We start from the raw sequence: 14,991 nt of genomic DNA, 5'->3' as shown, positions 1-14,991 counted from the left end.
TAATTTTCTCTAAATAATCCGTAATAAAGGAGCAGATAAACAGTGTGTAGTGCCGGAAAAGCTTCTCGATCAGCCGAGGCTGAGGTGAGGCTTCTTCTTCTTGGTCGCTGGCAGCTTGCAGGCAGCTTGCATTCCACGCGGGTGCACTACCGCCACCCGCTGGTAGAGGTGAGGCTTGTCATGATGCGCATGCGTTAAACTGCATTAAAAATTTTAACGAGATTGATTACATAAATTGATTAATGCAATTAACGCTTTATTTTTGACAGCCCTATTAAAAACATATGTTTATCATCGTTTGAGATGTTTTAAAAGTGTTTGCAGCCTCTGTTGGTGTTTAATAATTCAGAGTTGTCAGAGGAAAAAAAGAGTTGCAGCTCAGTGCAGCTGAAAGCCGAGAGAGAAGCTAGCAGCTAGTCAAGAAGAGAGCGCAAATATGTGATGTTGGAAGACATGTGAAGGGATATTCATTTGGTCTGTGATTCAAGGAAACTTAGGATTGTGAACCTCAGCAGCTCTGGTGAGTTTTAAGATTTTATTTTGGTTTTGTTCATCGAGACAGCCATGCCACTAGAGCTAAATGCTAACAGCTAGCAGAGTGAAGCATGGGGCACTTCTTCTTTCCTCACCTTATAACCTTCGTCATATGTTTATTTTCTTTGAGTGAAATGAAGGATGTGAGAGACGTAAAGAGAGAAGTTAATGTTAGTGTTTCAGCAGACGATGGGTCTGAATGTGCAGCAGCAGCACTGTTGCATGTCACAGTGATTATGTTTATTTTGTTAGTTTATTTAGACGAAGTGATTTATTTGCTCTTGACCTGATGTGCAGGTCAGGTTTTCCCCCACCCCCTTCCTTTTCCCACATGACTCAATGAAAGCTGAACTCAGAATAAGGATCTTGCTCACGACATGCGTGAGGACTGGACACCCTGGACTGAAGAGAAGGACCACACGATTGGAGACTCCAAGGGGAATTCCAAGGGGCTCCAGAATGCAATCAGCTGGTATCTTGTTTTGGTGTGGAAGGAGCCGTTTGCCTTCCTCTGATTGGTTCTCAGCTTCTCAGACAGCAGGTCTTGGTGATGATGACTTCCAACTTGCGTCTCAAATCGTCCACAACCCCAATCAAACTGTTCATCTTCTAAATGAGTTTGCCAGAACGGTCAGTGTCAGCTTTTGCCCGTTTGTTTGTAAAGACCATCAGCCGTTGGACGTCTTATACGGTGGCTGTCATCTCAATGGGGTATTTTCACAGCTTCACTACTTCCTGAAAATAGCTGTGCACATTCATTTCCTGTCTTGCATTATTGGCCAAACTGATTAATCCAGGTGTGTCTGGTTTAGACTGCTGCAACAAGACACACCTGGATTAATCATTTTGGCCAATAATGCAAGACAGGAAATGAATGTGCACAGTTAATTTCAGGAAGTAGTGGAGCTGTGAAAATGGCCCATTCTCCATAAGCTCAGGCCGATCAGCATGCCGGTGTCATCCGAGCAGGAAGGATCCCCGCTCCTCTGCTCTTTGTTGTAATGATCGTATCAATTGTGTTGAGAGACCAGCTGATCAACTCCATGGTTGGTTTGTTGATTTATTTGAGAAAAAAACCAAAGCCAAGCGATTGCTCCGGTCAAACAGACGAGACAAAGTTTGGCAGCAAACAGAGACACCAGGGAGGGGGAGGAGCTTAGAGAGAGCATCCGCCTCCTCCGAGAGCCACGCAAGAAATAAAAGAAAGAAAAGTCATTAAGTTTCAGAATATGTGATTTGGCAAATGGTACTGTGAGCAAAATAATTCCCTTTGTTTATGAGACGTATTGCTGGTTTCTGTAAGAAGTCTGTCACAGGGCAGACACGTAGAGGCTGAAGTTTAGCAAATGATTCATTTAATCAGTGATGTGATGCCAGTAGCCTGGATATAGCATGTTAGCTGAGGGGAGATTAAATCCAGACAGAGGACTTTTAGTCACACATTTTATTCAGACTTCTATAAATTGTCATTAATTTCGTTCAGTGTATTGTTGATTATTGATTCCTTCCAGCCCGGTCACGGCAGATTTCTGTTTGTCTTTCCAGGATCTCTGCCGTGATGACGGCCGGTCTCGGTCCAGCAGCACCGGCAGCGGATGGCAGGCGGTGGTCCCGTGTCCTGTGTGGTCCGAGGTCCTGATCGGCACCAAGTCTGGACCCGGTTGTTGGTCTGCCAGATGGAGACACAGATGGAATCTTCTGCTAAACAACACAGGGTGGAGATGAAACTGTCAGCCGACTCGCCCAATTTATTTATTTAAATTATTTTTTTTGAAAACAAACAACATTTAAACATAGAACCAGACTATAAGCTAAAGACACAAAACATCGAACAACAAAACAACAACAACAATGAGAGAATCGAAATTAGTTTATGTTTTATCCATGTTCAAAAAAAATGGAGTGGGAGGAAGTGGAAAGTTATCTTGTCCCACCCTTCACTTCATCTGAGTAATCAACTTAAAATACCTGCTTACTAAAAACCAACAATTAGCAGCACAACAGAAACAAACAACAGTTTAGTGAAACAATTATTATGGAATGAAACTAAGTAAATGACTAAACTAAAGAAAAGGAACTCGAGCTGTCATAGATATTTATGTGTTTGTATGTCTTGTCTCTCATCTCTTGCTGCCGCTGATTAAACTCAACTCTTTCAAATATGATGTTTCTCTGAGCCACAAAATGAGCATCTGGTCTCAGTTTGACAGTGTCCTCCTCAGTCTCCTGTCCTGGGTGAGATGAAGAGAGACCCAAATGTCCTCGGCTTCTTCTCCCATAAAGTTCATCCAATCAGCTCATTTACTTCGTTTTCACCCGTTTGGGTTTCGGTCCCGGCACGGTTCGGAACCTCTCAAAGCTTTTTCACCCATTTGCTCCAGCCTTCTGCCCTGAATGAAAACTTTTTGGATGTTTTTTCTTGACACTGCGCCATGTTGACGAGCCGTTTGACGTTCGCTCCTTCCTATTGGCTCAATGCGAGCTGCCGCTGACTGAGGTCATTTTTGACTGAACCAGTCTTGTGCACTGGCGACTTGCGCTATCCCATTCGTCTCTTCTTCTCTGGAACCTTTTGGCACCACGTCTGACGCCATGTTCTGTGGTTTAGCTGGTTCGTAACAGACCAGGCAACGCCATCTTCAAGAGAAGTCGGAACAACTTTATTCTGTCCCGCAGGAACATAACAGGGACAAAGGTTCCTACCAGCCTGTGACTGCACTGCTGACATGGAGAACATGTGAAAAGTACATTTAATGTAATCTGTTGAGTGACTGAACAGCTGAAAACCTGGTACTAGGCAATAGTTTGTCAAATAAGCATTTTTTTTTTAAATAGAAAAGCATTGTCTTGTTTGAGGTTCCATTACCCACAATCCTCCCACCTGGACTGACCCAGTGGGATCTGCTGTTTCTCTAGAAGGGGGAGGAGAATTTAGGAGCAACTGACAATTTACCGTAAATCCTCTAATAATGACCTGTATTCCATTAAAAGCCTGTCTCCTTTAGTGACCGGGCGCGTCTTTGAAGAAATCTCGTAAAAGCCGCCTCCAAATATAAGCCTGTTTTTTTTCTTTTCTTTTTCTCTGTGAAGCGCTACGGCACTGTACGGACAGTAGTCTGTGCTACAGTGCCAGTCCTCCCAGTATGGCGACTGTGTGTATTACACGCGTCTGGTAAAAATTGTGGAGGGACAGAAAACATTAAACTCGATGTTGAAATTTAATTTTTTTACATCGATTGAAAAAATAAATGAGCTCAGGACATTTTACTGGGTTAAAATTGAAACTAAAGATCTTCCTGCTCTCTTTGAAAATTTTAAAATACAAGCCTCTCTCTTATACATGCCTCCTTCCATTAAAAGCCTGGTGCAGCTACAGTTGAGAGAAATGAAAGCCCCGGCTGCTATAAGAGGATTTATGGTAATACTTTGCCATCTTTCAACCACAGATATTAACCAATATGTTCATAAATATATGTTTCAACCTACAAAGGATTATCGGTAACACTTAACTTGAAGCCCCCCTGTATAACACATTATAAATACATTATAGCACTGTATAACAAAAGTTATAAACACTCATAAATGATCATAATGCTTCATAGCATCAGGACCAAACCCTAACCCTATGCTCTATCGTGGGTTAAAAAGCATTGTGATCATTTATGAGTGTTTATAACTTTTGTTATACAGTGCTATAATGTATTTATAATGTGTTATACAGGGGTGCTTCAAGTTAAGTGTTACCGGATTATCTAATAAAATAGCAAAGAAGTTAAATGAGTCTCTCTTCTGCCTGCTTGTCTCTGAAACTTCAGCCACACCCCCTAACCTCTCGGGACATTTCATGACAGATAAGACTGCAACCAGATGAGTGACATGGAAATGATAATCATGGCAGAACCGAGGGGAGGGGCAGCTCGCCAAACAGAGGGCGACGGTGACAGGAGGTCACATTTATCATCTTCTCTCCTGAGCTCATTTATTTATGTGGCTTAAAGTTCAACCCGGGATGCTGCTTTTGAAGAAAATTGTTTTGTTTGTTTGACAGCCGTTTAATGCAACCTAGAACCTTTGGAACAAATTGTAAACCAAAAAATAAATAAATAAATAAAAAATTAGCAAATGTTGACAGTTTTCAATCAGTCTTTAAAGACGTTTCACAGTTATTGTTCTGAAAATGTCACTTTTCTTCCACTTTCCCTCTTTTTATTTCAAAACTCAGAGCTTGGGGTGGGAGGAAATGACCTTTTCCGTGTTGCTTATTCATTGTTTTGCATTCTATTCACTCTACTGCACATCTCTATTGCACTGTTCTTTATTTTAATAAAAACAGAAAGTTGAAACCTAGAAGTCAGTGCTTGACTCAGTCAGCTGATGCTGCTGTGGGTTGAAGATGCCGGGGCTGATTTGTTATTTGTCCTGTTTGCCCAGTTCCCCCCCCGACTGTTGTGCCACTGAGCAGATTGGAGCAGCTGATTCCTCTTGTCCGGACGCTGCAGTGTGACGTTCAGAGGTCAGTGTCTCAGTCGCTCTCAGAAGCAGCTGACAGGCTGACGAGCAGCGACATCCAGCCTCCCCGTCACCGACAGTCTGTCACCAAGAGACCCGTTGATCGGGAGCAGTTAGTCCTTCTTTTTGTTGAGTTACAGTGAAAATAACCAGAACGTGCACTGCAGGGCGCTGAGGTCTGCTTTTCAGCTTACAGGTAAGGGAATAGTTAAGGGAAACTGATCTCAGGTCTGGGATGGAAGGAAAAGTCTCGTCACTTCAAGTTTCAGAGGAAAGCAAAGATAGGAAATGTTACCAGAAGCTTCCAGCTGCATGTTCTTTACTTTTCACTAAACGTGTTTCAGTTTCTCTCATCTGCCTCATCGGAAGCTAAACAGCTGTCTTCATCGCCCTGCAGTGCACTTTCTAGTTAGTTTCTAGTTCTTCTCTGAGCCACTGAGATACTGACTTCTTCACATCCTGCAGAGTCCAGACTGAGAAATCCAGCTGGTCCGATCTGCTCACAGTGTCACATTAGTGAGCTCTCAAACCGCCCGGTGTGTCGCTCCTCTCAGGTGATATCGCTTCATTTTAGACGTCAGCAGGAATCCCACCATCAGGTATTGACTCGTGGCCCTGCACAGAAAGCCCCGCCCATAGCCCTTTGATTGACAGCTCAGTCCATCAGTAAAAGCAAAAGCAAAATGGAAATAGAAAAGGAAAAAAGGAAAAAGAAATGACAAAATGGGAAAAACAAAGGGAAAAACTAAGACAAAATCAATTTATTCCTGTTTATTTTTACACGTGTATTTCCTTACTGTTTTAACAGATTTGTATTGTATTTTAGCGCTCCTGTGATTCCACAGTTTTGTGTTGTATTTGTGAGGAGGGAAAAAAAATACAAGTACACAACTCACGATACACAGATACAAATTTAAAGCAACACTAAGGAACTTTCAGTTTTCGTTGATTTTGGCGGCGCCAGTGGACAAAGCGGTAGTGTTTTTCCTGAAGGAATACTACAGTTCCCATGAGGCCTAGCGAGCGGCGTGGTAAAATGCTGCTCCCGGTGGCGTGCTGTCAGAATGGACTCGCCTTCATTTGTTTCCAGTGGCTGTGAGAAGGACGGATAGCGACGAGGTCATGAATCTAATGGTGGCTAAACAATGTTCTATCATGATGTGACGCATGCCGTAAAGCAGTCCACACATCTGGAGTGTTTCAGTGAGCAGGGTTCCTACCACCCTCCTCACAGCTGCTTAGTCCAAGTGAAGCAATACTGACACCCTCAGCCCGTGACAGAGGGTCATTCAGCTGGCTGGAAGTCGATGTATCTTCACAAAAGATCCATCCATCCATCCATCCATCCATCCATTTTCTACCGCTTATCCGGGGCCGGGTCGCGGGGGCAGCAGTCTCAGCAGGGATGCCCAGACTTCCCTGTCCCCAGACACTTGCTCCAGCTCCTCTGGGAGGATCCCAAGGCGTTCCCAGGCCAGCCGAGAGACATAGTCTCTCCAGCGTGTCCTGGGTCTTCCACGGGGTCTCCTCCCAGTGGGACATGCCCGGAACACCTCCCTAGGGAGGCGTCCAGGAGGCATCCTAAACAGATGTCCGAGCCTCCTCAGCTGGTTCCTCTCGATGTGGAGGAGTAGCGGCTCTACTCCGAGCTCCTCCCTGGTGACTGAGCTCCTCACCCTGTCTCTAAGGGAGCGCCCAGCCACGCTACGGAGGAAGCTCATTTCGGCCGCTTGTATCCGGGATCTTGTCCTTTCGGTCATGACCCAAAGCTCATGACCATAGGTGAGGGTGGGAACGTAGATTGACCGGTAAATCGAGAGCTTCGCCTTTCGGCTCAGCTCCTTCTTCACCACGACGGACCGATACAACGACTGATCACTGCAGCCGCTGCACCGATCCGCCTGTCAATCTCACGCTCCATCCGTCCCCCACTGTGAACAAGACCCCAAGATACACAAAAGATATTAAAAAATTTTTATTAAGGTTTAAACTCAGATTTACCACCTAACATCTGGATGTTTGTTACTTCCCTTTTCCCAATGAGCTGCTCATGACTCTCTCTCTCTCTTTCTCTCTCTCTCTCTCTCTCTTTCTCTCTCTCTCTCTCTCTCTCTCTCTCTCTCTCTCTCTCTCTCTCTCTCTCTCTCTCTTTCTCTGAGTCTCTCAACATGTTTCATTACAGTTGAAAGACGTTCATCCTGCAGACTTGATTCACGTTGCTGTCAGTCCAGTCAAACATTCCGTATCTTTTTAACAGCGTCTTGTAGAACCTTCCGGTTTGTTTCCACGGAAAGCGAACAGCTGTGCCGTTCTCGCAGCTGCTCGGTGTGATCCTACCTCTTCTACAGGCTGAGACATCTCTCCTGGGACATGTCAAAAACTGTGATGACAGTCGCAGTGCACCGCTTCCTGTGTCTTCTTGCCAAAATAAATGTTTATTGCATTTTGGGTCAAGTTGACCAGTGACTGTTTTTAAAATGTTTTTTAATAGTTATCTGAATGTGTGATAGATTTAGATAGATAGATAGATAGAGAACATTTTTCTGTTCTCCTGTCTTGTTCTAAACTCTTATTTTTTATTTGCTCTTCAAGGTGGAATCACTGTTCAAACATTCAAGTGACCCTCCTGCAGCTGACATGTTCAGAAAGCTCAACTTGACCTGAAAAAGCTCAGTCAGATGCAGAACTATTCAGCTCAGGTTTAAGGTTTTACAGGCACAAGAAGCTCAGACGCTCCAATAAGAGGAAAACATGTCCGACCTGAGAGGAACAGGAAATGACATCATGACTGGTTGTGACTGAAATAGTCTGGAGTCGCTCTGTAAGGTGAAAGTGAAAGAAATTCAGCAGGGAGGAGGAAAAACTTCCTCCTCTGAGAGACCACAGACATGGCTGACCAGCCTCACCTGATCGAGTGAGTACCCGTGTTGATTAATCTGAAATAATCTGAAATAATCTGAATGAAGCAGCGTTCAGTGAACTCTGTCGTGTTTCATTTCCTGTCATTGTGTTTAAGTGAGTTCACTTCAACTTCCTCTGTGTTTTCAGAGACGAGCCAGAGGACGAAGCTCCAGGTGGGAAATCATTAACTCTGTTTTTATCACACTGTGTGTGTGTGTGTGTGTGTGTGTGTGTGTGTGTGTGTGTGTGTGTGTGTGTGTGTGTGTGTGTGTGTGTGTGTTGTTTTAACTGAGTCAGATTTTATTTTTCTCTTTCCTGATTTCTTTTTGAATCATTCTCACAATTATTTCCATTTTTTTCTGTTTCCAGTTTCTTGGAAGAGGTTCTCCGTCATCACGACAGGAATAACAAACGAAGCTCATCAGTCTGTTGTTAGAATCTTTAAATCTGTGGGTCAAACTGAGGGGACGTCTCCCGAAGACGCTGACTACTGTCTGGTTTTCTGTCCCGTCTCTTCTCGGGTTGGGACAGACGTCACTGATGCTCTGGACCATCTTCCTGGTGAGACATGTTTTAACTAACATTCCTGATTCCCTGACAGGAAGTCCAGAGACAGGGACAACTGGAGACAGGAAGTGTGGAGACAGGAAGTGTGGAGAAAAAAAGACTGGAGACAGGGACCAACCAATCAGGGGACCTGATCACAGTAGACCAGAACCTGATCACTTGGAGGTTGTGCAGCCACCCAGTCTGACTTGAATCAGTCTCAGACTGAGTGAGGAGCTGAAGACCCAGAACCCTGAAGGAGTTCACTGCTGAGCATGAATGTTCCAACAAGCCACAGGAGCGTTACGGAGCAGCACGGAGGCTCAGGCGACGGAGATGGATGTGATCCGAGCTGGTTTATATAAAGATCCAGAAGGCGGAGAGTCCAGGCGGCGGGTTGAGAGGGTCGCAGAACCAAGGTGGTCCAAGGCGAGGCTCGGGGGCAGTCCAGGGTCAGAACCGGGTGGCAGTCAGTCTGGAAAGGCAGGAGGCGGCTGGGCGAGATGGCGAGCTGTGAGCGCTTCTCCAGACTGAGAACAAAGTTAACGCACAAGGCAGAAAAACGCTGAACATACAAACGCTTATCTAACATACAATAGTAGCTGTTACGATCCAGCGCTGACATCCAGTCAGGACGCCACTTCAGTAGTGGCGTCAACAATAGCAGCTGAAACCATCCCAGTAATTAGCCGGTCCCACGCCTCTCCAGCTCCGCCCACCTGAAAGACACAACAAGCAGCCAGACAGCGCCCCTAAGAGGACGCTGATGTGCAGGACAAGGAGACGAGAAAAGAGCTGCTAAGCTGTTATCACAAGAGTTTGATTTCTTTTGGGGCCAGTTGAAGGTTTTTCTATTAATAATCGAGGAAGGTGTGGATCATTTTGGACGGGATACTTCTTGTTCAAAGCTGAAAAATATATCCATCCATCCATCCATCCATTTTCTACCGCTGGGTCACGGGGGCAGCTGTCTCAGCAGAGATGCCCAGACTTCCCTGTCCCCAGACACAAGGGGGTGTGAAAAAAAAAAAAAAAAATTGTATGTATGTGTGTGTATATTAGTGCTGTCATGAGATCAAAAAAATTAATCTAATTAATTACAGGATTTGTAATTAATTAATCTAATTAATCACATTTTAATCTCCCCAAATGAAGAATTCGAATTCTAGGATTTTACAGAATTGTCGTGCATGACTGATCAAATGAATAAACTGCGAAGAGAAGATTTGAAATCCACATTTTTATTGATGATGAATGAAAGCTAAGTCAGGACGTCTAGTCCAAAATAAATTCTGAGCCCAATCAGGCAACTCAAATAAAACTTTCAGTTTGTTTCATGAATGAAATTTAAAAGAAGAAAAAAGTTTAAATACATCCCAGCAAACCAATTTGGCCTGGTGCTCTATTCAGAAATGCAGTACAAATATAGATAAAACAATTTTGAAATAAAATAAGGCTGAGTCTGAAACAGCCACTGAAGCAAACTAAATTCAAAATGAATACTAAAGCTAACTCAATACAGCAATTCAAAAGGAATACTACAAGTATAACATGCCTCTAAATAAGACAACAGTTCCAATCACATTGAATTGCAACTCAAGTGTGCTATAATTAATCTTAGATTAATTTTTTAATGTGTTAATTTGTGGTGTAATTAATTAATGTAATTAATGCATCAAAGTGACAGCCCTAATATATATAAAATAGATGTTTTCAATCTTTGCACCTACAAACCTTTGGCTTCTTGATGTTTAATTTATAATATAACCTTTAAGTCAAGACTGCTCACTGGCAGTTTTGACACAAAAACACACTGAAAGATGAGCTAATGAATATTAATTCAGCCTAATGCTCTGCTCTCTTCAGGATTGTTGATTCTCCTCCTCCAGGAAACTGAGCTTTACTCATGTTCTGTGTTTCCAGCTGGTAAAGCAGCCGTTCTGGTGGTGATGCATCACACCTTCAATCCTGAACAAGTGATTCCTCCCAGCAGCAGACTGGTGACTGACCGGAGAGTCCGACTGACTGTGGACTGCATATTCTACCAGAACGACCTCCTCAGCGGTGAATTCAACAGGAAGATGAAGGCTGAAATCAAGACGTTCTTCAGACACAACACAAAGGTGACTGACTCTTTATTCTGCTCAATGAAAATAAAAAGACGTGTGAGCTGGTGCCCCCTGAGGGACGACTCCTCTCTTCATCCTTTAATTAAAGGTGCAACAAGTAACACTGGGTCACATCGCAAGAGAAGGTTTTGGTATGTTTGGACCGTTTAGGGGTGTCGAACCAGCAGCTGACTGCGCACAGCAGGTGGCGCAGATGTTCAGTCAAGAACGCTGCACTGCTGCTTTGACAAGCTTGAGAAATCACAAACAATTGGCTCCCGATCCAGGAAGTACTGACGTCTAGTCCCGCCCACTCACATTGTTCCGCCAAACCTCAGTTGGAAATGTGGGGAATCTGAGCTCAGAGCACATCTCCAAGACGGCCGACAGACAGGCGGCGTATGTAACTGAATGTCAGTTCATTCACTGTATCGATGTTTGTTTTGTTTTCTCCTTCAGAATTGGTTTGCTCGCCTCAGGGAAGGCGTCTGTCGCTGCTGCAGCGCAATCTGCCAGGTCTGCTGCTGCTGCTTCATGAAGAACGGCAGCAGTGATACCTGCCCCATTGGCGTGAGTGAAACCAAATAACACCGACAGCTACAGACCATTTGAAAAGTCCAGGTTCTCCACAGGAACTGTTCTACAGTGGGTTCTAAATTGTGTCTAAATCACAAACACTGTACTCCACCGAGAACCACACAGAGTACGACTCATGTTCCAGATGTTCCTTTATTCATTTCATGGAACGCTTCACTCCACCAGCTGCTGAAACAAAAACACGACATGTCCAAGTGTTCTGATCACCACATTCTCAACATTCTGACCTCTGCATCTTCTGAGCTCCTGAAGCTGCACATCCACCCTGAGTCCTCCAGCAGGACTCTGAGGAACATGTCCTCCAAGCTCCACGATGGCGAGCCAGCCGGACGCTGAGGCTGCCAGGCAGCCAGAGTCCTGCTGATACCTCCACCGTGCTTCAGCATTAGGATCTGCTCCCTTCTCAGAGTGCTGCTGTGTTCCCCCAACACCTCGACGACAGTTCCACTCATCCTCTGAAGCAGTTCGTCAGAGCCAGACAGAACTTTAGACAGCTGTTCAGACTACCTGACCAGCTGCTTTGTACTTCTGTGATTTAAGGCTGAGAACGATCAATACCAACAGAGCGAGAACCACAGACGATCGGCAAGAATGACACCAGCAGGCAGGACGTGGCTGATTGTTCACATTTTTATGCTGACAAGGATTTTGACTCTGTTTAGTGTGAGGAATAAGCTGAACCACCAGCAGTGGCGGTTCTAGGCATAGGTGAACTTGGCGGCCGCCTAGGGCGCCACGTATTGGGGGGGCGCCGTGGCCGTACAAGGGGCGCCCTGACGCTCCGTGCTCCGTGTGAGCGCCGCTCTGCGCCGCTCTGACGCTCCATGTGAGCGCCGCACTTCACTCAAAGGGAATGTTTCCTCAATAACAAGAGACAAACTGAAACTTTTTGGAGTTATTTCACAGTAGATTTCTTCTTTATTTCATCTTTAAATCTCTCATATAAAAATGTACTGAACAAACACAGGGAGTGCCATGTTCTCTGGTCAGCAGAGGAACCTCAGTCTGCTGTTATTGAGACTTTAATCGCACAATGTGGAACACTGCAGTTCTCAGGAGAACCTCCCTCCGTTTTCTGACGTTCAAAAGCTTCCTTGACATTATATTTGGTCTTCATTCTTGCACTGACAGCATTATGTTGATGCTGATTCATATCGCCGCCGTAGTGACTGGAGCAGGAAGTGAACCGGAAACTGGAGAAACCGGCTGAACCTGAATTATTTTGTTTTCTCCTTCAGAATTGGTTTGCTCGCCTCAGGGAAGGCGTTCGTCGCTGCTGCAGCGCAACCTGCCAGGTCTGCTGCCGCTGCTGCTTCATGGAGAACAGCAGTAATGATACCTGCCCCATTGGCGTGAGTGAAACCAAATAACACCGACAGCTACAAACCATTTGAAAAGTCCAGGTTCTCCACAGGAACTGTTCTACAGTGGGTTCTAAACTGTGTCTAAATCACAAACACTGTACTCCACCTAGAACCACACTCATGTTCCAGATGTTCCTTTATTCATTTCGTGGAACGCTTCACTCCACCAGCTGCTGAAACAAAAACACGACATGTCCAGCCTGACCGGGCTAGAGACTATTAATAACTTATCTTAGAGGAGTGCTCTCAAGCTGCAGCTCACCTCTGATCATCCTTTCACGCTCTGACCAGAGTCTGCATGCACAGACAGTGCTGACCTGACTCTCAGCTCGCTGTGTTGAGGTTCGATTTCTTCAAATCAAACAGACCAGTGCAGTGAAACAAGTCTGAAAGAACTGTGAACATGGATTGTTTTATTAAAAATAATGCTCACAATGATGGAGTTGTACAACAGTTGGTCTAGAAAAACACATTCCAGTCAGTCATGTGCTTTCTTTTTCCTCTAACTGCTTTGTCCCTCTTTTATTTAAGGTCGAGAATCCTCATTACCAACTGACTCCAGAACCACAGACGATCAGCGAGAGTGACACAACCAGCACGGACCACAATGCATCGTGTCTGGGTCAGAAGGGATCAAATTAATCAACAAAGCTTCATCACTGTTTCTGTGAATGATATCAGAGCTTCAGGTCTACAGAAAGACTGACTGAATCCTAACCTGGAACAAAACGCAGATTCATTTGGAGACAATATTGAGATTTTAATGAAAACATTTATCAATGTTTATACTGATTGACTGAAGACAGCTGACGACAAAACTAAAGATGAGAACCTGATCAGTGGCAGAGACCTTTAGCTCATATCAGATACTGAAAAAAATCTAGCTCAGCTGCTCCATGAATGTGAAAGAGGCCTGCTTCATGCAGTGGCCGTTTATTCAGATCCTCTGATATGATTGTTTTCAATCAGATTAGAATAATAAAAAAAAAAAGCACCAAATAAATGGGGTCAATGTGAAGGCAGATTGAAAGAGATGAGTTTTAAATCTGGATTTGAAAAGAGGTGGAGAGCTAATGTTCTGGATGTCAGGTGGTGCTACCAAAGGTGAAGCGGGGAGGAAGACCTGAGGGAGAGAGAGGTGGAGGAAGACCTGAGGGAGAGAGAGCTGGAGGCAGGGGGTGGGGCTGGTGGTGTGGGGGAGATCAGACTGATGGGGGAGGAAGTTGAGGATGTTTTTTGAAAGTGTTCAGGAGGATTTTGAAAGTGATTCTAGAAAAGTTGGGTCCCGTGGAGAGGTGGAGCTGGGTGATGGATGCTGAAGAGGAGGAGCCCCAGGACGGAGCTCTGGGGTTCACCTGAAATGGGGGGGGGGGGGTTCCAATCCAGATTTGACTGAATTAACACCATGTATTTAATCAGTTCTCAGTGAGGAGCAGTTTATTGAACAGTGATCATTTCTGTCAAAAGAAAAGAAAAAAGAGACGTGAACAGGATGAAGTGATTTGATGAACAATGTCTGCATGACGTATTGACAGAACTAACTGTCTTTGATGTATGTAAATTTAAAGCTGTTTACTGATTAAAAAGTTCTATCTAATTGCAGCCTGGTGCAGTAGTCTGATTTCCCGAGTAAAAGCCTTCAGAGGCCCTGCTCAGACCTGGCATGGACCTGGTCTCGGGTCAAGTATGGAGTAACTGAAGAGCAGTGAGCGTCACTTCCCAGGACAGGAGGGGCGTCAGCAACTCGTTTGTAAGTCAGGAGGAGGACGTGTTAAACTGAAATGAGTCTGGAGGTCAGCAGAAGGCTTCTTTGTGTGTGTGTGTGTGTGTGTGTGTGTGTTTTGTAAAGTGGTAGTGGTGGTGTCCTCATTTAAGTGGTAGCAAACAAAGCAGGCAACATATTGGCCAGATATCTTTACAGTGACAAGTGAATAAACATCCGTGGAACAGACAGTCCCAGCAGTGATTATATCATGAAACACACTGTGATAGAAGCTGCATTTTCACATTTGTTTTGAATGTGGAGGGAGAAGATGATCTTGTCATCATTTCGTCGTGTTCATTCCAGATCTGTGGTCCTCTGTAAACGATACTGCAGCTGGTCCATTTTAGTTTCTGTTGTTTTTCCAGTGACTCTGTTTTCATTGCTACTTTGTGTAGTACAGAAGAGGAGCTGACACAGTCATTTATGTACACGATGAGGAGTAGTGGTCCTAATATAGAACCCTGGGGGACCCCATAGTGGTCCTGATATAGAACCCTGGGGGACCCCGTGGTTCGTGGATTTACATAAAGAATTGTGGTCACTGTCATGAACATTTTGGTGTCTTCCAGACAGGTAACCTGTGAACCAATCCAGGCCTCTGATACCACCGTGGTGGAGTTTCGTCATCAGGATGTCATGTTTGATGGTATTAAAAGCTTCAGACAGG

The 14,991-nt window shown here is 44.6% G+C and overlaps 1 protein-coding gene across 5 annotated transcripts in view; it reads left to right on the top strand.

The window, feature by feature from the left end:
- LOC115402434 (eukaryotic translation initiation factor 5B-like) overlaps positions 1-13,597 on the top strand; it is a 51,114-nt gene extending 37,517 nt beyond the window's left edge. The window contains exons 1-7 of one of the 5 annotated variants that reach the window (XM_030110985.1): positions 7,879-7,957; positions 8,092-8,117; positions 8,314-8,505; positions 10,414-10,613; positions 11,058-11,168; positions 12,434-12,547; positions 13,091-13,597. In XM_030110985.1, the coding sequence (XP_029966845.1) occupies positions 7,932-7,957; positions 8,092-8,117; positions 8,314-8,505; positions 10,414-10,613; positions 11,058-11,168; positions 12,434-12,547; positions 13,091-13,201 (780 nt within the window). In that variant the 5' untranslated portion in view covers positions 7,879-7,931 and the 3' untranslated portion in view covers positions 13,202-13,597. Of the gene's footprint in view, positions 1-7,878; positions 7,958-8,091; positions 8,118-8,313; positions 8,506-10,413; positions 10,614-11,057; positions 11,169-12,433; positions 12,548-13,090 lie in introns of those variants that run through there. The other 4 variants (XM_030110983.1, XM_030110987.1, XM_030110982.1 and 1 more) reach the window with 4 other exon arrangements.
- The last annotated feature ends 1,394 nt before the right edge of the window (positions 13,598-14,991 follow it).

Source organism: Salarias fasciatus, chromosome 15 (genome assembly GCF_902148845.1).
Source record: "Salarias fasciatus chromosome 15, fSalaFa1.1, whole genome shotgun sequence".
In the NCBI taxonomy this organism is placed as follows: Eukaryota; Metazoa; Chordata; class Actinopteri; order Blenniiformes; family Blenniidae; genus Salarias; species Salarias fasciatus.
Note: the sequence above shows the minus strand (reverse complement) of the source record. Positions and strands in the feature narration are given on the sequence as shown.